Raw genomic sequence first — 23,435 nt, 5'->3', positions numbered from 1 at the left:
GTAGATTTTACTTCATACTGTCATGAACCATGTGCAACACGTGAAGGGATGTGGGAGACTGGAATGAAAAAAAAAAGAGAGCAAACTGCAGACAGAACATAGAGCTGACATGGTCAGGGACAAGCGGAGAGTCAACCCGGTCAGCGTTCAGGAGTTAACAGGCAACCTCGGTCGGCAACAGGAGTTAGAACTGGTAATAGGAAGAGAGCAGAATCAGGTAGCAGAGCAACAGGTAGCAAGCCAGACGAGCAACGAGAAGTCACAGAAATGCAGGGTTAACGAGCTGGGAGTAGGTGTGGTAATCTGCTGATCAACTGCACAACAAGACTGGAGGGGAAAGAGCAGGGAAAAAGAACTGTCCGAGGTACTAATGGTGCAGACACATGACACATTCATTTGATACATTTGTACCTGAATTTTACATGGTTTTCACTGTATTTGTTTTGTCTACAGAATGGCATTGGACAAGGCACAAGGTATGTTAATTTTAAAAAAAACTATGTATAGTAAGTTTTTTTTAAATTATCATGTATAGTAAGGCTTTTTTTTTTCATTTAAAAAAATGACCATGTACAGTAAGACTTTTTTAATGACCATGTATAGTAAGGCTTTTTTTTTTTTCATAAAAATAGTAAAGGTTTTTTTTTTCTTTTTCATAAAAATGCCCATGTATAGTCAGCCTTTTTTTATTCAGGCTTTTTTTTTCATGAAAAAAAATGACCCAGTGGTTTCCATGTGGTTTCAATAGTGCTTATTGATTCACAAAGACAAATAAAGACTAACATTGTAATTGGATTTGTTTGCAGGGACACACCCTAAGGGAGTTATTTCCAGTTCAACAACTTTATGCTGATGTGAAGAAGTGCTTAAAAAGGGAAGTCCAAAGTTGTGTAACGAGTCTTGCACACATACTCAAAGAAATGCTTTCGACTTTTACATTCAACATGTGAATTTAAATTTGATGTTATGAGATTAGTTTATAAATTGTATAGCATCATATGTTCAATTATAGACCTCTGAGAGTTTAAGAAACAGATGATTCCATTATAATTTTTATTTTATACAAAAAACTGCCATGCATCTTTTGTCACGTTCCACAACAGTCAACAAAAACACACTGACACTAGTGAAGAAACAGTAACATTTGGCAAAGAAGTGGCCTAAAATGACTTGGTGTGTACATTTTGGAGGGAGGCGGGGTGTATAATCTGACAAAAGTCATCATTCGACAACCATCCGGAACTTGACAAGAATTTTGTAGGTTTTGTATCTAGGTTTCTAACTTTTTGTGGACTGCACTGGTTTTGGCTATGTAGGGAGTGACACTGATTTTGCTGAAAAGTCCAATGGTTATTATATAAAGTCATATAGATTATGCATGTAGATATACAGTAGAATTTGTGTGTTATTTCGAACTAAATTCCTGTGAGGCCATGTGACTCTCAATCAGTCAATTGTACACAATAGTCACAGTTCTTGTATCCTGAAAACATACATGGAGAGGTAAATCGTAAAATTCTTTATTCATTTTGCTTAAAATGAGCAAATGTAGAGAGAAAAAAAAATCATCTTCTCGGTTACTTATATTTGGCACAGTTTGGATGTGGCAAATTGCTTCTACCCCCCTCAGATATAGGCTGTATGACACGAGAAGGCATTTGTGAATTGCAGTACAGTACAATGAAATAAGAGGAAAGCTGGATTGTGGAAGAAATGCTACACTCCTTGTTTGAAGGAAAATAAAAAGAGGTAGGAAAAATCCACAAAATGTAGACAGTTTTGTAAGACGCGGGAAGCGGTAAGGAACACTTGTCAAGCATGCGACGTACTCACGCACGCACGCACACAGACACAAAGCCTGCTAACAGCAGAGCAGCATGCGTAAAATCAGCCCACAAAACAGTTTTGTTCCTTAAATAGCTTATGTCCTCAAATAGTGGCCGCCACTCTAATAGATGTGCCTAGATTGGTCGCGGAGTAGATCAAGCTCTTGAACAAATAAAGATATGATAAATCTAAAAATATACAGTGTCATGGTTTCATTTTTTTGTCAAGTCAAGTCACATGCAGTCACAAGAAAAGTTGCAATGACTCATAATCACCATCTCGGTTTACGCCTTCAGAAAGCGAAACCTACCTCAACTGCCTTACTGATAGGGACTAACAATAAAAACAAAAGCACGAAAAAATAAAATGCGAAGGCAAGAAAGTTACACATTCTTTTCCCACTGCAAACGACAAGTAAGAATTCTCCCTGGACAAGACAACACTGAATACAGCTCCAACTTGACACAAGCTTCTGTAGAAATAAAGGCCTCCTCCTAAATACACGCTGATTACAAATTTGCACCCCAGCCACTATTTGAGGAAGATACAGTAGCACATTGGACTTATGTACAATGTCATGTAAGTAAGTAAACATCAGACCACATGACTCCTGCATGCATGCGCACTTCCACAAAGAGGGACACAAGTAAACACAGAGCAATGTTAGCATAGCATTGTTCATGCTTGGATGTTAAGCTTGCGAGAAGCTACAGGGCTCATTTAGCATGTTTTCCTGTTTGTCTGCATGACCTCTTTGAGCGTGAACGACATGAACGCAATCTGCTCGAGTTCGCTTTCTTTGCCGCATTCCAGCAGGCACGAGAATTGATCGTTATCCCGGTTGTAGGACAGATCTGAGTAGCCGCTGGGACCGCTGTGGATGATCTGGGGCCGGTCCCACCCTCGTGAGTGTAGGGGTGAGCGGTTCAAGTACACGCCCATGTCTCGCCGGCTGTGCTTGTTGGTCGGGTGCATGAAGAGGAGCCAGGTTTGAGTGTCGGGAGACAGAGGGGACGTGTCGCACGTCTTGTTCTCGGCGTCCTCGCTGGGGATGAACTCTGGAGCGGGGAAGCCGATGACGCTCCCCTGGCAGCCATTGGGTTGTTCTACCAGCTCTCGGGCCATGCGGGGTTTGTCGAAGCAGACGCCGCTGTTTTCGCTCAGCGCCTCGCATCTGTGGCCGCCAAATTTGCGGGCGTTGCAGTACAAGTGACTTCGGCCCTCGTGATCAATGATCTCCGCCATCTCGCACTCACACGACTTCTTGAGGAGCATCTTGCCTATGTGCCACGTCTTGCCCAAGTCCGCGCTGTACACCGTCAGCGCACGAGGGTAAACCGTGTGAGGAACAGGAAAGGAGAAGCACTTGTATGGGATGTAATAGGCATAGGCCGGGATAATCAACCTCCCGTTCTCCAGCTGAACCCCGTGGCCCGGACCCACGGCAAATGTAGCCCACTTACGAATACTTTGTCCAATTACGCTTTCCGTTACATCATTCGCCTCGCTCCATGTATGGCCGTCGTCGCCGCTGCTGACGTAGCAAAGACGTGTCTTGTTTTTACCTGTGATGATCTGCCTGTGCTCAGAGGTGTTGCCAAGGATGCAGACGAAGAATAAAAACAAAGTGCTGGTGTTTTTTTCAAAAACGGGGCAGGGATTCATCGTGCGGTGGTCCGGCAGGCATGCTGTTGACAACTCCTCACTCGACAGCCACTGGAAGATAGCGGTAAAATGCACTTAGTGGACTCTTCATTAAGTACACCAGCACAACCAAATACTATTTCAAGATTCAGGAATCGTTATTGGCCATGTTTGAGCATGCCAAACAAGGAATTTTACTTCGGTACATCTCATCTTACCTAAGTAACTAACACTCAGAACGTGCGAATATTGACAAATTTTCTCAAACATCCCCTGATCTTAAACTTATTTACTAAATCAGCTGCCTTGAAAGATAATGATTCTCAGTTTGGACCTTGAACTTTGCCCATAAACACTTCAATGATGTTAAAGTATCATAAAATCATATAAGGTGCAATAGCTAAAATGTCCCCTATGTTATTTCCAGATCACGAGACACAATCCATTTTAATATGGCTGCTCCGAATTAAATTGACACAACCAATGGGAGTTGCCTATATTAGTCATTTTTATTTCCTACCTGAACGGATCCGTCATCACTGTGCACCCCTCTTCTCATAACCAGAAGTTTGGCATCACAGTCACGAGAAGAGGTCCTCTTTTCTGCAAAGGCAAGAAAGGTGCGACTGTGCCTCAGGTAGATGAGAGCGGGGATTCTGTACGTGATGCCACTTGGCTCCCTCTCAAATAAAGTTGTTTTTGGTGGCTCCTCTCCGCCGTCGCTCTTTGATGGCGTGTTCCCCATGATGATGCTTCTGTGCAGCACGTTTATTATCAAGTCACAACATCTTGTTTGCACACGTACTAAAGCAGACTCATAGAGAAGAAGAGTTCACATTCACACACATCATCACATCGTTGTGCAATACGGCACGGGAAAAGTCCTTACCGTCACTTGTCACACTTCACATTTGTCACCTTGAGCTGATCGACACAGTCTCATTTCATTAAGTGGAGCAAAGAGCTCCAGCGATGCTGACACTGACGCTGAGGGACGAACGAAAAAGAGGAAGACGAGGAAAGGAGAATTACTTCCTCGACACTTCCGTGTTCGCTTGAGCGCCGCTAACCCAAACCTGCGCCTGGTTTTACCTCGCGAGGCACCATAATTGTTATTGACTTGTCGTTTTCTGCGTACTTGTAGATAATATCCATCGAGACGACGGATCCCATTCGAAAATAGGAATTAAAACAAATAAAGTCCCTGCGCGTCGAGAAGCCATTGTGGCACATGCGCAGTATGACGTCCTCGAAAAGCCTTCGAAGCCATAATGTTGTCAAGCATTAGTCAATAGAAATATTACTCCTATCAAAAAATGTATGACTATATCAGAAGTCCAGGTTGTATGATTATTTTCTTATTAATAAATGTATAAATTGACAGAAATTGCTGACTTCTCGCTTTCGCGTTTGCCAATAAACTCTTTATCGCCACCGATTGGACAGGAGGATAGTTGCTGACTTGCTGTTGCGAGGAGATGGCAACTCCTGTATTAAACCTGGGAAAATTACGGCCCGCGGGCCACATCCGGCCCTTTGTGCGTCCCTGTCCGGCCCGCATGAGGCCAATCGTAATTAAAAAAAAAAAAAAAATAGTGTCGTGCGTACAATACAACTGTTTCGCTTTTATTTTGAAAGGCGTCGCACTTCCGTGTAGCGTACGTGTATGTGAGCTGTGCGTGAAGGTGAACAGTACGAAGTAATGCTGCCTGAGAAACGTGTGCTGACCCTCAGAAAAGAAAAGTTGACAAGGAGTGCCGTGTTTTCAACAAGACATGGACTGCCAAGTATTTCTTTACAGAAATGAAAGGTAAAGCCATGTGCCTGATTTGTGGTACACAGGTCGCTGTGTTTAAAGAATAGAATTTGAGTCGCCACTACACGACCAAGCATGGGAAAAAAATACATCTGTCTGATAAACAGGGCGCATCAGAGGCTAATGCATTGCTAGCAAAACTGCAAGCCCAACAAGGACTTTTTATCAAACTTCACATCCAGAGATGCAGCGGCTTTGTCATTTGAGGAAAAGTTAAAGACGTTAAGAATAAATTGTACTGATTAATGATTGTTTTTTTATTTGACCTTTACACCACAATTTCACATATCTTAATATAAACATAAACAGAATAATTGTATTCTTCTAATTACCAGTACCAACTATTTAAAATAAATAATTTAATGCATTTTACAATGGAAGAAAATTGAGCAGGTTTAAGTTATCGTAGGTGTGACCCTCTGACACAACTCAGGTTTTTCATGTGGCCCCTTGTAAAAATTAATTGCCCACCCCTGTCCTGTATACAAGTACATGAAGAGAAAAAAACAACAACCTCGGATATCATTGCATTTTTCTTCCAGGGTTAGCATAGACTCGATAATTCCAGCAATTTTTCCCAGCACGAACCTTTTAAAATAAGGTGAGTAGACTATTGGCTCTGGAAGAAAGAGAATACTGTAACCTTGTTTGGGCCACACTCGAGATCCTCAAGAGCAATTAATAGTTAAAGTAGTGCGTAGTTGTACTGTTTTATATGTCTATGTCCACATCATGAACAGGAACTCAATGCTTTTAGAATGGAGCTGCTTTATATTGGATATGAAGATGCAGTATTGCAATTTTCAAATTGGCCGGCAGGTGGTGCACATTTGTCAAAGTAAAAATGATCTACACTCATAAATGTATTTGTCGATTATTTTTATGGCAGTGTTTTGTACAGGCGTTCTTGGAGACAGAATTCAGTTTATCTCCGTGGAGGTCCTGATGTTTGATGATGACAAAGTCTCCACTGATGTTTTTGGAAGCTTCTCTAGTCTTAAGAGGTCACAATGTGTTGGTTTTGTAATGTCACTGCTTGTACGGTATTTTAACATTACAATATTTGTTTTCTTTAAAACTAAAATCAAAGAAAACGTGGACTCACAATTAAGAGAGCACACTTATGATTAATATAGTTTGTTTTGAGTCTATACATGTTTCTCTTACAATCTTCATACCTTTCAAAACGATACATATTAACATTGAACTGCCCAAAAAAAAGTCTTTGCTCTCTGATGAGCATTACAATACTCCCTAGTAGTAGGTAGTAGGTCTAAGTGGTTATATACACTGCCTCAACGATACAAATGATTCTTTGTTGATCGTGGCAATTGACATTCCTAAAGACCACGGTGAAATTTCCAAGAGACATGAGGATGGGGCTGTGCCTGAGAGATTCTCTCACTGCACAAAGAAGATGCAGGCTAAATCAAATCCTGATGTGGCGCGGGCCAATGGTGAGGACTTGTGACTATTTTTATTCGGCAGAATCTCTTCCAGGCCTAAAAACGCTTTGGCTGCACAATGGCCCCATGGTGAAGAGGAATGCCCATATTCTTTTTAACAGGAATTCGAGCAGCTGCTCAGATGCTGCAGAACACATTGAAGAATCTTAATATTTACAGAGGCTCCAAAGCAACACTTGATAGCATCCAGACGCTGTGCAAAGACTGAAATTGGTTTGGCTGCACTACACACAAACCCTGTATGCTTTATATTATAATCTGGAGATTTACGATGGGAACGAAAAGTTTTTTCGCACAAATTAAGGATCAAATACTGTTGAGACAAAAACAATCTACTGATATGGTTCTCGAGCTGAAAGTGAAAGTACAACATTAGATGACAACGCACAGTTCACACTCACCATTTTTATACATGCAAGTTTTAGCATTTTTTTCTACTCAGGCAGTTTGCTATGTGGCACTTGTGTGACGAAGACAGAACACAAGGAGGCGCTTATGCTGCTGACGGACTTGGAGACAAAATACAAGCGTCCTCTTAGGAGTGCAATGGAACACAGTCAATGCTGAGAAGCCAAAGCGTTGGTTGAGTTGCATCCAAGGAGAAAATAAGTAAAAACATTTCATGACTCGTGTGTGGATCTTTGTTATTATTATCTGACTATCAAAGTGAAGGTCATCCACTGGAGCTTGGCTAACAAGGTGGTCGACACCAAATCTGGCTGCGACCAAATGGGACCTCATCAACACTGCTCATTAATCAAGTGCCAAATGAGCTCGCTTCTTCAGACTGGCGCCGTTCATGCTTTCCTTTGATGGAACACACTCATGTGGAAGGTTCAGATTTGAATATGAGGGCAGATAAATCACAACCACTGAAAGGTGGCTGGCTTTACTGATCAAGAGGAGCATAGTGTTCATGACATTTATGCTGTTATTGTTCATGATTCCTCGGCATGACTCACACTTGGGAGTGAAAAAATAACAGGGCCCTCGGCCTATCTCTGAAGCATTTGTCATGAAGTATAAACACGACAGAGTGCATGAATCAGCTAGGAAAGCAAACACGCCTCTAGGGCTTGATTACGTTTTAATACAATTTGCCGCAATGCCTTTGGTCTTTCTCTTCCTTTTGAAGAAAAATGTAAAGTGAACTAGCTTGGCGCAACGTAGCATGGAAAGCCCTGCGACGACACGGTAGAGATTAACTCTATTCCAGCCAATGGAGACTTTAATCAGATATATTTTCACAGCTCAAACATGTATGAAGGTTTCATAAGAAAGTGGAGGAGATGAGTGACACAAATATTGGGACATCTGTCCATCACACTTGAGAACGGAAGCTGTTTTGCAGCTCTTTTGGGAAAGATCTTTCAAGACGTTAGACTGTGGTCATAGTATCATGACGAGTGATCGTATTAAGACGATGGTTCCAATTAAAGTGGTGACCTCGATTGTCAAATGCATCTCACTTCTCACTCACTCTGTCCTGCACAGCAGCAGAGCTAATGTGTGATTTACACCCACTGACTGCCCCCAGCTGCTACAATTTGCAGAGCCAAGAGAGCAAGCATGCCTAGCTCAACAAGTGTGTGTGTGACAAATTTGAACCTTGAGTAAAATAAACGACGTGCTTCTCACACTAGATGGGCAGACAGAAGCATATCAATGTGAACGGAGACAGACTGTGCAAGCTGTCGGGTTCAGAGGCTTGCGCAAACATTTTTGTGTGAGTAATGAAGGCATGCAAATTGGAAATACCTCCTGGAGTGTGAGAGGGAGCGAGCAATCTGGCGCCAAAAGTGTGAAAAAAGTACAATGAGTCATTGTTGGAGGGGAGGGGGCACACGAGGAGTTCAGAGAGGAGCAATATTATTCTGGAGCCTTCTGGCAGCTCTCACTTAATCATGGCAAACAAAGATAACTTGATACCTGTTGATCAAACAGGCTTGAGGGTGGAGTTCAGATTGATTAGTTTTTTTTTTATTTTTACAAACAAACAAAAAAATCTTCAATTTTTTGAAGAGAAGTACATTTTCTGTGAAGTTTCCCCCTGACGGCCAGTAAGAGCAGTCTACTAACGACAAAAACTTTACATTATGTGAGAAAATGTCTTATTTACAATAAATATGTACATTAAAAATAATAATTGTACATACCAAGTCGCTTGTGTCCACATCCGGGAATAACAAATGGTTTCCATGCAGTTGAAGTATGCGTTAATACTGTTCCCAAAAGTGTCCAGTCACAATATCAAAATGGAGTTAAGGGGAGCACAGGCCTTCGACCTGCTTGGGATTGAGGAAGGTCATCATCTCCCGGATACCATCTTCACAAATGGTGGCGCTTTGATCCAGTTTGCTCACTCCCTCTTTAAATTTGCCCCACAACTCTGGAAAACAAATCCAACGAGAGTTAGCGACATTTACCAATGCGACTATGAATGGACAGAAACACTGTTGAAATCACCTTCATCAACTGTTGTCAGTAATGTGTAATTTTCTGGATGATCCCCAAGATCTGTCCTTTGAACATCTCCAATTTCCATCAGTTGTAAAATACCTGTATGAAAGAAGTCAGTCATTTACACATCAGAAAGTTTTTTTTGTGGAGGGGGGGCAAAAATGAGATGTACCATCTACGATCTTCCACACTTGCACCTCCACCTCAGCAGTATTTGCTCTTTCAATAGCCATCATCCGAACTGTGCTGGGAGAGTCGACTTTCAAAGCTGATTCCACTTTATAAACCGAAAGTTTGTTTTTATAGCCCGAGTAACACTGAGTCTGGTTACTTGCAACTTTATGTTCTAGATGGAAACACAAGTGGAGAATGTGGATTAGTTTCAACAGCTATATAAGAAAACGCGTGTTTGGCTACCTGGGCACGTCTTGCAGCACTTTCCCGGCGACTTGACCGGATGTTGGCACGCATACTGGCTGGGACACGTGATGCGTTCACACGCCTGAAGGCCGTCTCTACAAGAGCACACGATGCATTCCAGGACCTTGCCCAAAACCGGGTGCCACATGTCTCCATGCGAGTAGGTCTTGCCGTTGTATAAACATGCTGATGAGAGAGACGGGCAAAAATAATGGAAATGGTTGGTATATGACTGGAGGGGAAAAATGGTTGAAAAAAAATAAAAAGCTCTTTGAGAAATGCAAACCTCTGCATTAGGGGAAAGGGGGCATTCCTCCACCAGATGGCGCTGCTATTCTTTCTTTTGAATATTCATTTTACATGTAATACAGTCATCAATGTGTGTGTAAAATAAACTTGATGCCTCGAGTTGTCATTTAAGCATCTGAGTGAATGTGCTTAAACTGCTATAATTATTTCGAGCGCTCCACCCCTCCGTTCACGTGAAATGGACTATTCCATCTTACAGCGCAGTTTTGATTCAGGAACACGGTTGCATTTAGCATAGCAAACCTTTCTGATGTTTCCTCTGCAACAAAATCTTCACAGTGGTCTCCGAAGCCCCTCTGAGGTTAAGTTTATTGAGGCTCAGGTGTCTGGGAGAAGACCGGACTCGGGGAGACCGTGTTCTAACTGGCTCGCCAGAACACTGGTCCACTGAATGTCTCTTTAACAAACACACATACAGGACACATACTTGAGTGATGCAAATGTTTTGAGACCAAAATATAATTAAAAAAAATAATGTCAAGGATATGTACAGTAATTCATGTAAAATGAGTATTGGGAATTTATTTATGAAATAACACACCACGCCTCTGTTCAGTTGCTGGTTTCCATCCTCTGCTGATGATGACCCACTAGTGCTGGAGTCTAAAGTAAACAAAGTGAATTTGAAAATCAACGTGATTGCACAACATGAAACATCAATCAAATATTAGGATTGTGGTAGCGCTTAATTCAGTCGCTGACCAAAATACTCCAGTCCAAGATGAGAAGAGATAAGTTTCTTTAATAGCTGGAATAAGTTGGACTACCTTTACACACCAAACAGCAGGTGTCGGCAAGTGTGACCGGGGAGGAGCAACTGATTGGTTGGCAGGTTTTAAATGCGCAGAAGATGTTTCCATTCTGAGTGGGGGAAAAAGTCAGAGGTATTTGTAGTTCCATAAGTTAACAAAAAAGAGCTTTTATGATGTATTTTCATCTGGAATAATGGGCAATTATACAAATTCTAGTACTGTAAAGCTAATTAGAGACAATACACACTGTACTGGTTGCCAGGCAACTCATGACCTGTCTACATGGCACACTTTCACCATTTACTGTGTCAAAATGGAAATGAAATGGTGTGACTCACAGAGCACGAGCACATGGCACACTGGTTGCTTGGCTTGGCTGGTAAGTTACGTTTGATGAAGGTCTCTCCTGGTTGATAGACACTTCCATTATATCTGCACAACTTCACAGGAGCTCTTAGACCAGCTGGGATCTTGGGCTCATCTAAGAAAACAAAGTACCATCTTGTATTGTGTGGCTCAACCAAACCAAGGCACAACTGTATTAATGGTCCTTCGTTGTAGAGGATAAAGAATATATGCCTGTGAATATTGTTAAAGGTCTCTACAGTCTACATGGGTTCCTCCACCATTTGTGTTCAAATATCCTATACAAAACATGCCCACCCTCCCGTTCCAAAATCTCATCTGCGCCCCTGGGAAACACTGACGTATACCTGAGCATCGTGGACAACACTGCTGTGGGTCGACTACTTGCTTGCCACACGACAAAGGAGGACACTTAATCTTACTGCATTTTACATGACCTTTCTGAAACAAACCACATTATATTTGTCACAAAACCTGTAATTATATCCTTGTTTGGATTGAAATGTGAGAAAAGGTTACCTCAGTGCAGGAGCAGCGCATGCACATAATGAGTCCAAAGGGCTCCAAAAAGGGATGCCAACTGTCTCCTGGCTTGAATGTCTTGTCTTTAAATGTGCACAGCACGCCTGAGCCTGCATTAGTGGTTAAAAAAACAGGATGAGCAGATTTTGTGCGACAGAATAAAACTTTTACAGAAAATATCCAACTGAATGCAATCTTGAAGAAGGGCGAGATGATCTTTTCCCACCCTGACAGACAAATGTCCTTGTTGAAAGACTACGCGCGTGGCCGAGATGTTTTACCTTTGCGGCCTCTCAGCTGAGCATCTGCACACCAAACGAGCATCAAAGACACCAACAAGCACTTCATTTTTTCAACCCCAACTCCAACGTGATACGCTCCGAGAGGTTTACGCAGTAAAATAGTATGTATGTTTCTACACGATTCAAAATGCACGGCAACGGGAGGAAAGTTTTGTTCTTTTGAGCGATGGCGCCTCCTGCAGCATAAATAACATCATGACATGCGACCACATGCAATAAATTGATTTTTTGTTATCAGGATGTCTTGTAAATTAGATTTTAAAATAATTTTTGGGCTTTGTAAAAATAAATTCACCAAGTCTTTTTCACTTCATACATTTTATACACATGGGGAGATAAAACAGCGTTTTAAAAACAAACCAAGACACCTTTGTCTGAAAACAATAACACCAAAAAAGGACTTTAAATAAAACATGACAATGCATGTTTCTGCTCTTAACTCATTGTACGCATTAACCTGCCATTTTAGAGTGACAACTGATCACAGATAAGAAAAAACTATGCTTAAAACATATACATTTGTATTTCTAAAAGAGATTTTTTTAGTCTCGTTTGATCTCATCCATTGAAAGATGCCGACTTTTAAAAATGGTAATTGGGCGACAGTATCAATGCCATACTCAATAGACCTTGGCAGTGTGATCTCAACATTTCAATAGTAATACTATGCAAGAATCTAAGTCAGTATTGGAGATTACACTTGGAGCATCCTATTTTAACACAAGCATGTTCCTCACATACTGTCAACGGCTCAAATATAACTGAGAAGTTATTAGCTGACGCAAAGAACTCAGAAATCCTGAGTCTCTTCTGTACAATCAGGATCTGAGTAGAGCGTCCACCTGCCATGTATAAAGTCTGAAGTACAGAATATTGCATTTCTAATCAGGGACCACATTGCACGTCCACATGGTCTCACAAAGCGCTGCTGTGTGCGTTTGCGTTGTTTTCTAACTTCTGCCGCTTCTTTGCTCGGATGGCGTTCATGGCCTCTTCTATGGAGCGGGTGTCCCTCTTGTTGGCAACCGGCACTGGGGAAGAGGTAAATGAGAGGGAGATGACGTCAAAGGAGAGTTTTCGTGTACTCTACCGCATTCAAATACACTCACCACATCCATATGCCTGATTGGCTTCCAGTGTATGTGCTGCATCTTTGGCTGCAGAGGTGCCAATCAGGTGGCTGTACTTGTCCCTGTAGTTAGAATTTGGACACACCTCCGACTTGTCGCTCTGCCGGGATGCTGCTTCTTCCAGAGCCGCCTGCTCCTACAGTAATCAGGAAAAAAGGTTAAAAAGAAAAGTGACCACATCATAAACTGATGTGCTGGAGCGCATTAGGCTAAAAAGTACCTAATTTCCAGTCTTACTTTTAATCTGCGGCGCTGCTCCGCTATCTGAGGATTCCACTCTTCTCCTTTGCGATAAGCCTCCAGCTCCTCGTCAGATGGAGCAAACTCCTACAAGAAAAGTAGAAGGTCATCACACCTCCTCATTTATTTATTCACTGGACCAAAAAAAATATATATTTTCCAACCTTCTTGAACAGCATGACATAACGGCTGTCTTCATCCTCCCCGAAAGAAAAAGAAGTCAGACCAGCCACTTCAGCGACATCATGCCTACGAGCAGAACAATTATTGTTGTTTATTTACATTGCTTTAAAAAAGTCATTTTACTTGGGTAACTCCAATCATGAATTATCCTTACAATATACTTCGCTCAATCTTGCCCATTGGGTTGTATTTTCGTTTCTGTTGTGTACTGTCTTGGATGAAATCTGTCACTTCTTTCTCCATCTAAACAGAGAAAAAAACATTTTAGAGTCACTTTGCATGGAAGTAAAAGGTCAAAAGTAGTATCACTCAGATCAAACTCGCCTTTTTCCGGAACGCTGCTTTCTTTCTTTTCTCCTCTTCTTCCATCTTCTTGAGTCTTGCTGCTTGCTCTGCAAACGTATCGAAAGTTCAGACCTCAGGACCTCGTGACGTCATAATCTTAACGTACGGACCAATCGCAATTGAATCGAATGCATCCACAAACAACATTGGGCACGCGCACGGCATGTGTTGTGCTCAAAGAAACAGTGGAACCTGAAAATAAACATGAGCTCGTGGGCGCTGTCTTTAGTAAGGGCGATACTATTTCCCAACGATCTAATGGATAGCCAAACAGCACCAGAAATAACCTGTGCCTCGTTTGCCCTTTCCATATTATTCTCAGTCAGATATCATATAGCTTTACACCACAGATTGTTTTATTACAATGCCCATTATATAGTAATACCTCGAGCCTTTCGTCGGCTTTCCTGATCGCCGACAGTTGGAGGTTTTTCCATCGAGTTTAATATTGAACCTAGTAGATCCGCCATCTTGACTCAATAGCGAAAACAACATCTACGCATGCGCACCTAATGCGTTCTTCTTCGACGCCTTTCAAATTGATATATAAGACGCATGGTGCCCCAAGTGTTAAAATTGCAAAATTCACAGAACACCAGCCCTCATCCCGCAAAAAATTATGACAATCCAGATAACTCTGAAATGCCAACACAACTTGAGTGCTCATGCTCATCAATTTTCAATTAAAAATCAATTTTGATTGACTAATCATAGCGTCATACACGACGAAGAAGAAACAAGCGGTTTGAACCCGCTTTGAAACACTCACTAGGGGGCATGCTGCACAAGCACCTGTGCAGCTGCACGTGTTCATGCCTTGTAGTCTTATTGTCTGGATGACAATTCACCCTGCGTCATGGCAGCAGCATGTTTTGTATAGTTTGATTGTGGTTTCTCAGCATCAGCAATAACCTATTAACTACTGCTGCATTCAGATGCGGGCAGAGCAGTCGGCGGACAGAGGGCAACCCTAACATGACGTAGGGTGCACTGTCTTTTAAACTATATCACTCCCCTCTTTGGAAAAAAAAAAAAAAAAAGCAACATTGAATAGTTGTACATAATGTGTCCTGTCCATGGGGCCACACAGGTTGACTAAACTGGATCAGCTGGCAGCCGTGATCGTCACTTCTCAGACTCCCTTCATTCAAAGACACTTTGTTATTGGGATTTGGACAGGGCCCGGCCGACTCCACCCCCGTGATTGAAATACTGTATAAATGCAGCAGCAGTGTGTCCACAGCAGAGTCTGAAAGCTTATTGATGCCCAAACATGAAGGTGCTCCCTGCGCTCCTTGTGCTTCTTCTGCTCTTTGCTGTCGGGGAGGGTAAGCAATGGATCTAACAAGGGAAGCGTTGTATCTAACACTGTGATAATAATATCAGACATATTTTACTATCTCCAGGCAGTGATCCAGAACCACAGTACTGGACTTGTGGGCATAGAGGACTCTGCAGACGGTTCTGCTATGCTCAGGAGTACATGATCGGACATCATGGGTGCCCTCGACGATACAGGTGGGCATGCACAAATCATAAAATATACATTTTACACTCACTGAAGTCAATGGTTTGAGTATAGAAGACAAATGTAAATATTTTGTCTATCCAAGCAGAAGGAAGTGTGTTGTGATGTGTCAATGTTCACTTGCAGGTGCTGTGCCATACGCTTTTAACACTTGCCAGTCTTCAGATGGAACCTGCAAAAAGTCACAGTCACATGTGCTCGTCTGAGGCCTTGAGTTTTACTTTCAGCCCTCTTATAATCTAGTGTAGTTTGAAAGTGAGCCATTTTGCTGTGAATCTGTAACCTATAGGCTCACAAATCTCCATTTCTTTGTTTGAAATACCGTATATATATATATATATATATATATATTGTGTATCTTGTATATATTTTTTAGTTTTATGGAACATTTCAAATACCTTCTAAAATGGAGTGTGATTAATAAAGGTGTGGAAATACAAATACTGTGTTTATTTCGTTTCCCAAATACATACAAAGCAGAAACGTTGAGTTTTGCAACCTGGTTTGCATGATCATATTTTTGGTAAAGACAAAAATAGTATTTGTATCATATTGATTGGGTTTCAAGAACAAATTTTGATTATTTGAATTTGGAAATACATAAAAAAAGTAAACAAGTAATTTTATTCATTTTTGGAGTGTATAAATTGGGAATCTCTCCTAGCTGACTGGGCAAGAGGTGGGGTGCAACCCGAATCCATTTGAACACGAACAATAATCCAAATATATTTGTGCTGTGTTTGTATGAAGATAAAATGTGGAAATGAGTCTAACTCTGGCCAATATTCCACTGACACAATAATAGTTAAGTGACGGACTCAAATAGTAGCTGTGGTGGAGCAGCGCTTTTGTGAATGAAGTGCCTCTTGTTTTTGTTCTCGTCATCGTGTCTGTCTGTCTGTGGACAACATTGCCAACCAGACATCAGACATCACAGTTCAACAATCTTGATTGCAAAGCACATTCTTTGTTCTTCTGCCTGTGAGACACAAAGGTCAAATGTCTGTGCAGGTGATTGTTGACAAACTAAACCACGAGTTGCAATCAATTACAAATACTAGCGTTTACTTTTATTATTATTGGTCACCTGTGTCAGAGAGGAGCTATTCGTTTAAAGACGGCCGAGGGCGTAGCGGATATCAAAAGTATGGATGCTATTTGTCAACATGAGCCTCTGCATTGTGTCATGCATTTTTGTACAACAACGTGACCAACGTTAAAACGGCAGACCCCCACAGACTTGTTTACACCAGGCTGTCATTCGAGGTTTTACACCAGCAGGGTTTCACAAAGGTTGACTTTGATGAAAGTATGCCAAGTTCAAATATAACACAAACGTCTCCTGCAGAAATTTACATTTATTCCCTCAAGTCATCAGTGCAAATTCAACATGAAATACAATGCAGCTAAAAATCATACACCCCTTGAGTTCCTCTATCTGTTGTGCAACTGGAGGATCTTATTTTGTGTGTGTGTGTATGGGAAATCCCTATGGGGGTACTCTTTCTTTTTCCATTTTATTTCATTTTTTACAGTGCATATATTTCATGTAATGCTATGTGCAGCAAAGACACACTTTAGCTTGGATACCTGGTTGTGACGTTTTCAGAGACACCACTGCTGAGAAGGTATGGTGCAATCAGGCAAATAATCACAGCACACGTTAAGGACTAATAAAGATGTAAGTCTTGATGTGTGCTGTGGGTGGAAAAACTAATTAGTGATGAAATGAAACTGGCCCTTGGTTTTATAGCCAAGGGCTTGTTTATGCCTGAGAATCAGATTGTCTTAGCTTAGCAGAAAATATGTTATTTGGTGAGGTCAATTACATTTCTAACTTATGTTTTGTGTTCCTTAACATTAAATAAAGAATTTGATAGGGGTGTGTTTGAATTTGGAAACAGACTGAATACAGGTCCACAGCATATTGAACGAACACAAAAAAACAAGTGCATTAATTTGACACCAATGCTCCTTGTAATCAATTTATATATTGAGAACCGACGAAATTGTTCATCCATGTGACTTTTAGGGGAGGAATAGCAAACAATTGAAAGTTACATTTTTCAGCAAATGGATTAGTGATCCTTTTTTTTGGGAAGCCAAAAGATAAACTCCTTTGACAAAAAGGGCGCAAATGCAACTACTAATCAATAAGTAGTAAAGAACTCAACAAGGACAAAAGTGAAACAAAATTCTGATGTAACATTATCACTTACTGAAACAGAAATATACACCATTTATCACCTCGGGAATAAATGTGCCGCTGCAGTGAATTAACAATTATTAGATACAATCATCACTGACAGCTGCTCGTACATAACAGCTGACATGCTGTCATAAAAATTCAAGTGCAAAAGACCCATAAAACAGTCGGCAGCAGCTAAAACTACAGATTATTACAATTGTGTTTGTGAAAAGAAGGCATATTACTGTCTGGTTTAGTCATCACTTCAGAGAGCATTAATTTACTTTTAAATTGTGCATAAAAGCCAGATATCGGATTTAAAGTGGGTTCAAGAAGCTGTAGCAAGTCTGCCATGGGTCCTTTGCTGCTTCAATTCTACATTCATGAGCACAAGATTATTAACAGAACGTAATAGTAGAGCGGTGGTGTCAGTGGCATGCTACCAACAAGATGGCAACAGGCTTGAAATGGCCAGCATCATGTCTCAGTTACGCCTCCTACCGTTAGAATGGAGTATTACAATAACCCTCCCAAACTTGAAAATATGACATGACACTTAAAGCAACATGGAAAAAAGAAGCCCTGTTCACATTTTATGGAAGATGTCAACCAGCCACTGGGGCTTAGTGGTTGTTAACTGACCATGTTGGTCGTGTTTTAGGGATACTTTGACTTTTAATGTATTCAGTCAACTCCTGGGCCTTATTTTGAAATAACGTGTGCCAAAAACAGAACAACAAGGTGACGTAAGAGTCTTTTCATTTTCAAAAAAAAAAAAAAAAGTGTATCCTGCTTTTGGTCCCTTTCTTAAAGAATGTTCCTTGCCAAGAGTCTATGCCACCGATGGGACAATCCAATAGCTTGCTGTGTGGTCACTCACATTCCGTATCCTCGCAAGGCAGATGCGCTCATTTGTGAAACAAGTAGATTGGCCTTTGGAAACCTGAAGGAAGAGGTTGATCATGACATCAAACCACAATGCAGAACAACCTCATGTTGATTTTTTCTTTTTTTTTTAAACAATGAATAATTCACTACCTCTTGCTAAATTCTTCGGCGTCCCGAGAAACTCACAACTGGTGAAGCCCACTTCATTGGTGAGATATGATGAAAATTGATCCGGCTTGAGGTGAATGCTGTTAAAGTTTCTGTTGATGTTATCCTAGTAAGCGGGAGAGAAAACATTCCGTTGATTAATCGAAAGAAAATAGTCTTCCAATGAAAAGCTTCTCTGCCTTTACCGTCAGCTTCTTCCTCTTGATGTAGGACTGCCAGGGCTGTGGCTCCAGGATGAAGATGCCTCCAGGATGAAGATGCCTGTAAACTCTCTTAAAGAGTCGCTTGAGGCCGCTGTCCCCCCAGTTCAGGTGAACCCATTTGGTGACGCTCAGACACAGAATCACGTCATACTCTGGTCGTTGGGTCAAGAGCAGGTTATCGTTCTGCAGCACATAATTGGCCTGAAGCATAAAGAGAAGTAAACATTCAACAACTTGCCTCTTCCTGTAATGTTTATAAATAATAAATAGTAATCAGCTCAGTTTACATAGGACACCATTTTACCTTGATGAAGGACACATTGGCAGGGAACTCCCCCGGTTTTGCGGTGGACGATTCGGTAAGTGGAGGTGCAGCAATGGGCCCCCGGGAAATCTGCAGGGACAGAGGGAAAGAGCAGCTCCTGGCCTGATCGCTAAATACGTGCGTCGTTTTTTTTGTTTTGCCATCTTGTCGGGTCTTGACCTGTTCCGTGCCGCAAGAGTCTTTGTCACTGGCCGCCTCTGCTAGGCCGCCATCCCCTTGCAGTGCGTTGCCGTTTTCCCTGCTCTCCGTGTGCTTATCCTCGCGCCTGGCCTCTTGCATCTGCATCTCGGAGAGGTAATGCCTGATGTTCTTGCGGGCGGCGTGCACCAACCCGTTGTCGATGTCCAAACCTAATATGCGGGCGGGGCGCAGGGTTTTGGCGATGTAGAGCGTAAGGTGGCCCGAGTTGCAGCCTAAATCCAGCACACGTTTCCCTTCAAACCATTCTGGACGGAGGATATGTATCCGTGGGTCTTCGCTTGCGCTGGGGTTGCGGTAACCGTAATATTTGTTGTAGTTGCCATACTGGAACTTCTTCTTCTGTTGCTCCCTGGCCTGTTTGTGGGGATTTTGGTGCTGGCGACTGCCCGCAGCAGATTTGGCTCCACTCTTGGGCGTGTGGAAGGAATTTTTGGATCCCCCAGGTTTATGATTTTGCTCAACGGGTGCAGATTTTGCATTTGGGGTGGAGTGAGTCACAGGGGGTTCCATTTTGACAGAGTTGCGCCTACGCTTGCGCCTGCCTGTGTGCTGGTTGGCCCCCACCGGAAGGCAAGTGGAATCCTCGGCAGACATGGACGTCGCTTCTTCCTTTAAGTTTGACGAGTCGTCTGCAGAGTGGTCATGAGACTCGCCCTCGCCACCGGAGACTCTGTCTGACGCTTTAGAGATGTCAGGATTTGAACGTGTTACCGTACCGGGAAATGACACAGATTGTCCAGTTTTTATGTCATTTTTTCCACAGTCTGAAACGTGTAACTGGGTTGAAAAGCTGCCACCGTGATGCCTGTTGCGATGCCTCCTCCTTCCACCGCTTTTTAAAGGGGACACCAAGAAGCTGCTATCTCCTATGCAGCTGTTCAAATTGAGAGGATCTGTGATGTCCCTGGGGATGAGGATCTCCACAGGGTCTCGACTCTTTGCCGGCAACGGGGATGATTTCGGGGTTTCTGCGTTCAGCGCCCTGTTGACCTCCTCATCCTGCAGGCTGTTGAGATTTAGTGGGTCAAAAATGTTACCACCTAGGAGGAAATTAGTGGGCAGGACAGAGTCACTCTCTGAGTTTGCCCGCCGTCGCCTTTTACCAGAGTTCGGATGCTTGAAACTAAAGTTGGATGTGTTGCGACGCTTTGCCACTCTTATTTGTTGATGCTGTTTGGAGTTATGGAAACTATTCCTGCGATTGATGCTTGTTTCGTTCCCTTTGGCTCTTGGCCCAGTGCCATCAGAGTGGCTCAGAGTGTCCACTGTGCTGGTGTGTCTGGGTGAAGCGGCGGTGCCTGGGACCGGGCATGAGGCCGCCAAGACAGAAGCAGCCTCGGCTGCGCATTCCGCTAAAATTGATGCACCGCTGCAACTTCCAGAACATTCTGAAAGCTGCAGAGATGAAGCTGAGCTAGCCTGTGGGCTAGCGGTCTTTACGGTGTCTTCGTCAACAGACATTGTGGTTGATTTCCAGAGCCACTTTGGACTTGGACACTTATATTGGATCTGAAAGTTAGCAAAGAGATCATATGGAAAAAGTTAGAAAAGCAACAATATCATTTTTAATGGTAATACTGTCAACTAGTATAATGTCACTGTAAGTAGCAATGTAACAGGTGCATGTGGAATTTTCTGAAAGAAATATGTATTGAGCAGTGGGCACTACGAACTCCTCTAAATCCTATTTTTCCAAAATCCAAAATCTGATTTGCAAAATTATTGGTGCATTATATTCAACCAGATTAAGAATTTTGAAAGTGTCATTTTTGGGGGAAAACCTTGTCACGTTGCTACAACCAGCAATAACATAAAATACACTTATTCTACAAACAACACATAAGAAAAAAATCTTTACCCTGACAAAATCTATTAGGAAAATTTGTTTTTCCCACCTAAACTTAACTACTATTAGATTACATTGGTGGCATTTAAGACAGGGCAGGGGTTAATGATGTGGGGGAAAAGTTCGAGCCACTATGCTGGACAGTTATCCTGTTAGCATGTTAGCTCCTATCATCCGGGCCAACGTCGAATAAACGTTCAATTTAAAAGACATCAATGACCACAAAAAGTGCCTAATTCGACTTGTAACGCCATAAGAATACCGCGTGACTCGAAGTATATTTCGAAAACGAGCACCTTTTCAAGCACAGTCCAGAGTGTGGACACCATCAAAATAATACACTCACCTCGCAGTTCTCCCCGCCTCCGGCTGGACTGTCACTAGCCGAGCTAACGTTAGCTAGCGGCTAACTAGCATACAAGTGGAACCACATCGATGCTAGCACGCAGCTAAAACACATATTAATGATAATAATAATAATAATAACAACATAAACAGCGCGTGTGTCTGCGCTAGTCTGGACGTGGTGTGGGCTCCAATACACAACACAGGCAGGAGCCACCACAGTAAGTCCGCGATCAACTCGATACTCGTGTCAGGCAGCTAAGTGAATAAATGACAGTGGCGTTAGAGTCGGCATGGCGGCGCATCCGGGCGAGGGGATGTAGCTTCAAGCTAACGGCGGGGGGCGGACATGAGTTCGGCGCGGATTGATGGTGAGAGGCCGGCCTGATACAAGGTAACCAGCAGCCTATTTGATCCACAACCCGATCACCATATGGACAGTAATACCTACTACAAGCTCTATGGATACACTTTGCCCAACCTTTTAGGTTTTATTACGTTTTCAATGGTGTTCCTGTTCTCTATGTCAAACTTTTCCCCCGCTATAATCATTAATTAATTGACACTGCCAGAGTAAGCAAAAAGTTACTACCATTACGTACATTAAAAAAATGCATAACATCTTGTGACATTCAAATCAAAACGATAAGGAGAGTCTAATATTCTGTGACATCACTGACATGGTGTATTTATTGTCTGTTTATTTTCACTTAGGCTTAGCCTTTGGACTTCAATAAAGGAATACTGTTTTTCTACAAAAGGCCACCAGGGGGAGACACACTGACAGTTCAAATGTTTTATTAAGGCTACCTTCCTCTTTATTTACACGTTTATTGGATAAATTGAACATACAACAGCTGTAAATACCATAGAACACATCATGAGTTGCAAATTAAGAATGAACAAGAAAATGCCATTATATAAAAATAATATAAAAATATTTAAAGTAAAAAAAAAAACGTTATAAGGCAATAACAATAGATCTAGGAAAATTATACACACGCAAGCTAGTCTTCTCCGCTTTCTTGTTCAGGAATGTACTAATTGATTGTAAGCACAATTCGAAGTCCTTGTAATTGTAATTTTGTAATTTTCAATCCACGTTTATGCATTTAAAATTTTGCAATTACAATGATCATTTATTATCACAAAGATTTTTTTCGTCATCATCTTTGTTTCTCTTTACCCCGATCCACTCTTGCAATCTTCAATTTCTTATCCTAGCTTCAATTGTTTTACTGTCAAATTATGGTCTCCACATCAGTTTGTCCTATTATTTTCATGTTTGTGTGTTTAGAGGAGGCTGTTTTGAAGGACACTTTTAAAGAATATTTACTGATAGTTCTGCATAGGGTAGATAAAAAGTGGTTAAAAAAATCAGACATTGATATTCTCTGCCCTTGATCTGACTGCTTGTTCTTAATTGGGCTCCAAATTAGTACGCCGTTGGGTAAATGTGCCCCTCGCTCTAATCTCCATAAAGGAGGGGAAATAAGGGAGAGGGTACCTGTTCCCCCGCTTATGTCAGTGTCTTTTCTCATGGAAATAGAGGTGCGGCCCTCGATTCTGGGCACCATCTGCCCTTCCTCAGGCTTTGGGCCCCAAGCACTCCAGACATGCTCTTTTGTTTGTGTGTGTCCAAGCAGAAAGTGGCGAGTACACGCGGGCGGCCCTTGTGCACCCACCCCAAAAAAAGCGCTTTGCATCAAGCGCATCAGCCTGCTGTTCATTAGCCTACATGTGACAGAAGAGAGTGGGAGGCTTCAAGCGTGGCGTGTGTGTGCCATAACATTAGTTTGCCTTTGAGGCTTGGTCAGGCTTGTGATGTCATTCAAAGTAACCGTTGACTTGACAGGTCAAATGCTCTTTTGTGATCCTGCGCGATAATCACAACATGTTGATTTCCAGCGAATATGAACATCTATGTTCTGTGAAAATGCATTTACTTTTGCGGAATTTTG

General features: G+C 42.0%; 4 protein-coding genes and 3 long non-coding RNA genes across 13 annotated transcripts; 3 read left to right on the top strand and 4 right to left on the bottom strand.

Annotated features, from left to right (window-relative positions):
* The first annotated feature begins 396 nt into the window (after positions 1-396).
* On the top strand, positions 397-1,746 carry LOC148386046 (uncharacterized). Its single transcript, XR_015863138.1, has 2 exons — positions 397-476; positions 807-1,746. It is a non-coding gene; the product is annotated as an uncharacterized LOC148386046 (long non-coding RNA).
* Positions 1,505-4,507, bottom strand: LOC148386045 (sialidase-3-like). Of its 2 annotated transcripts, none has more exons than XM_088398974.1 (3): positions 4,361-4,507; positions 3,992-4,226; positions 1,505-3,543 (listed from the first exon to the last, which is right to left on the bottom strand). In XM_088398974.1, the coding sequence occupies exons 2-3, from the start codon at positions 4,214-4,216 to the stop codon at positions 2,548-2,550; spliced, it is 1,221 nt and encodes a 406-aa protein (XP_088255100.1). In that variant the 5' UTR covers positions 4,217-4,226; positions 4,361-4,507; the 3' UTR covers positions 1,505-2,547. The 2 variants fall into 2 exon arrangements, with proteins under 2 accessions (XP_088255100.1, XP_088255102.1); XM_088398976.1 differs by having other exon boundaries at positions 3,992-4,223; positions 4,361-4,497.
* On the bottom strand, positions 4,379-12,040 carry chrdl2 (chordin-like 2). 5 transcript variants are annotated; one of them, XR_015863136.1, is made up of 12 exons: positions 11,864-12,040; positions 11,580-11,692; positions 11,408-11,501; positions 11,033-11,175; positions 10,710-10,803; positions 10,484-10,545; positions 10,186-10,339; positions 9,631-9,819; positions 9,386-9,559; positions 9,220-9,312; positions 8,910-9,142; positions 4,379-4,458 (listed from the first exon to the last, which is right to left on the bottom strand). XR_015863136.1 is itself a non-coding variant. In XM_088398973.1 (11 exons), the coding sequence occupies exons 1-11, from the start codon at positions 11,928-11,930 to the stop codon at positions 9,015-9,017; spliced, it is 1,311 nt and encodes a 436-aa protein (XP_088255099.1). In that variant the 5' UTR covers positions 11,931-12,040; the 3' UTR covers positions 8,718-9,014. The 5 variants fall into 5 exon arrangements, 1 of the variants encoding a protein (XP_088255099.1); XR_015863134.1 differs by lacking the exon at positions 4,379-4,458 and adding an exon at positions 8,718-8,840; XR_015863137.1 differs by lacking the exon at positions 4,379-4,458 and adding an exon at positions 8,718-8,827.
* Positions 4,862-7,379, top strand: LOC148386044 (uncharacterized). Its single transcript, XR_015863139.1, has 2 exons — positions 4,862-5,281; positions 7,196-7,379. It is a non-coding gene; the product is annotated as an uncharacterized LOC148386044 (long non-coding RNA).
* Positions 12,041-12,185: 145 nt separating the features above from the next.
* On the bottom strand, positions 12,186-14,327 carry spag7 (sperm associated antigen 7). Its single transcript, XM_088398977.1, has 7 exons — positions 14,168-14,327; positions 13,762-13,829; positions 13,592-13,680; positions 13,419-13,503; positions 13,252-13,341; positions 12,994-13,150; positions 12,186-12,915 (listed from the first exon to the last, which is right to left on the bottom strand). The coding sequence occupies exons 1-7, from the start codon at positions 14,250-14,252 to the stop codon at positions 12,800-12,802; spliced, it is 690 nt and encodes a 229-aa protein (XP_088255103.1). The 5' UTR covers positions 14,253-14,327; the 3' UTR covers positions 12,186-12,799.
* A 462-nt stretch (positions 14,328-14,789) lies between these two features.
* Positions 14,790-15,679, top strand: LOC148386041 (uncharacterized). Its single transcript, XR_015863065.1, has 3 exons — positions 14,790-15,110; positions 15,189-15,300; positions 15,437-15,679. It is a non-coding gene; the product is annotated as an uncharacterized LOC148386041 (long non-coding RNA).
* A 1,585-nt stretch (positions 15,680-17,264) lies between these two features.
* Positions 17,265-21,857, bottom strand: mepcea (methylphosphate capping enzyme a). 2 transcript variants are annotated; one of them, XM_088397637.1, is made up of 6 exons: positions 21,476-21,857; positions 19,242-20,792; positions 19,062-19,151; positions 18,740-18,958; positions 18,537-18,660; positions 17,265-18,441 (listed from the first exon to the last, which is right to left on the bottom strand). In XM_088397637.1, the coding sequence occupies exons 2-6, from the start codon at positions 20,742-20,744 to the stop codon at positions 18,407-18,409; spliced, it is 1,971 nt and encodes a 656-aa protein (XP_088253763.1). In that variant the 5' UTR covers positions 20,745-20,792; positions 21,476-21,857; the 3' UTR covers positions 17,265-18,406. The 2 variants fall into 2 exon arrangements, with proteins under 2 accessions (XP_088253763.1, XP_088253762.1); XM_088397636.1 differs by having other exon boundaries at positions 19,062-20,792.
* Between the last annotated feature and the right edge of the window lie 1,578 nt (positions 21,858-23,435).

Source organism: Syngnathus floridae, chromosome 15 (assembly GCF_059516105.1).
Source record: "Syngnathus floridae isolate MCC-2025c chromosome 15, RoL_Sflo_1.0, whole genome shotgun sequence".
NCBI lineage: Eukaryota > Metazoa > Chordata > Actinopteri > Syngnathiformes > Syngnathidae > Syngnathus > Syngnathus floridae.
The sequence above is the reverse complement of the archived record's forward strand: the minus strand, read 5'-3'. Positions and strand labels throughout refer to the sequence as shown.

Excerpts from the sequence above, each read along its gene's own strand:
- chrdl2 (XM_088398973.1), bottom strand. The coding sequence starts at position 11,930 with ATGAAGTGCTTGTTGGTGTCTTTGATGCTCGTTTGGTGTGCAGATGCT. Across the intron at positions 10,546-10,709 it reads CTGCTGTTTGGTGTGTAAAG|ACTCCAGCACTAGTGGGTCA; the intron begins GTAGTCCAACTT and ends TGTTTACTTTAG. Across the intron at positions 10,340-10,483 it reads AGCAACTGAACAGAGGCGTG|AGACATTCAGTGGACCAGTG; the intron begins GTGTGTTATTTC and ends TGTTTGTTAAAG.
- spag7 (XM_088398977.1), bottom strand. The coding sequence starts at position 14,252 with ATGGCGGATCTACTAGGTTCAATATTAAACTCGATGGAAAAACCTCCA. Across the intron at positions 13,151-13,251 it reads AGCAGCGCCGCAGATTAAAA|GAGCAGGCGGCTCTGGAAGA; the intron begins GTAAGACTGGAA and ends TGATTACTGTAG. Across the intron at positions 12,916-12,993 it reads CAATCAGGCATATGGATGTG|TGCCGGTTGCCAACAAGAGG; the intron begins GTGAGTGTATTT and ends CCTCTTCCCCAG.
- mepcea (XM_088397636.1), bottom strand. The coding sequence starts at position 20,744 with ATGTCTGTTGACGAAGACACCGTAAAGACCGCTAGCCCACAGGCTAGC. Across the intron at positions 18,959-19,061 it reads CCAATGTGTCCTTCATCAAG|GCCAATTATGTGCTGCAGAA; the intron begins GTAAAATGGTGT and ends TTTATGCTTCAG. Across the intron at positions 18,661-18,739 it reads TCAAGAGGAAGAAGCTGACG|GATAACATCAACAGAAACTT; the intron begins GTAAAGGCAGAG and ends CCCGCTTACTAG.
- LOC148386045 (XM_088398974.1), bottom strand. The coding sequence starts at position 4,216 with ATGGGGAACACGCCATCAAAGAGCGACGGCGGAGAGGAGCCACCAAAA. Across the intron at positions 3,544-3,991 it reads GTGATGACGGATCCGTTCAG|TGGCTGTCGAGTGAGGAGTT; the intron begins GTAGGAAATAAA and ends GCTATCTTCCAG.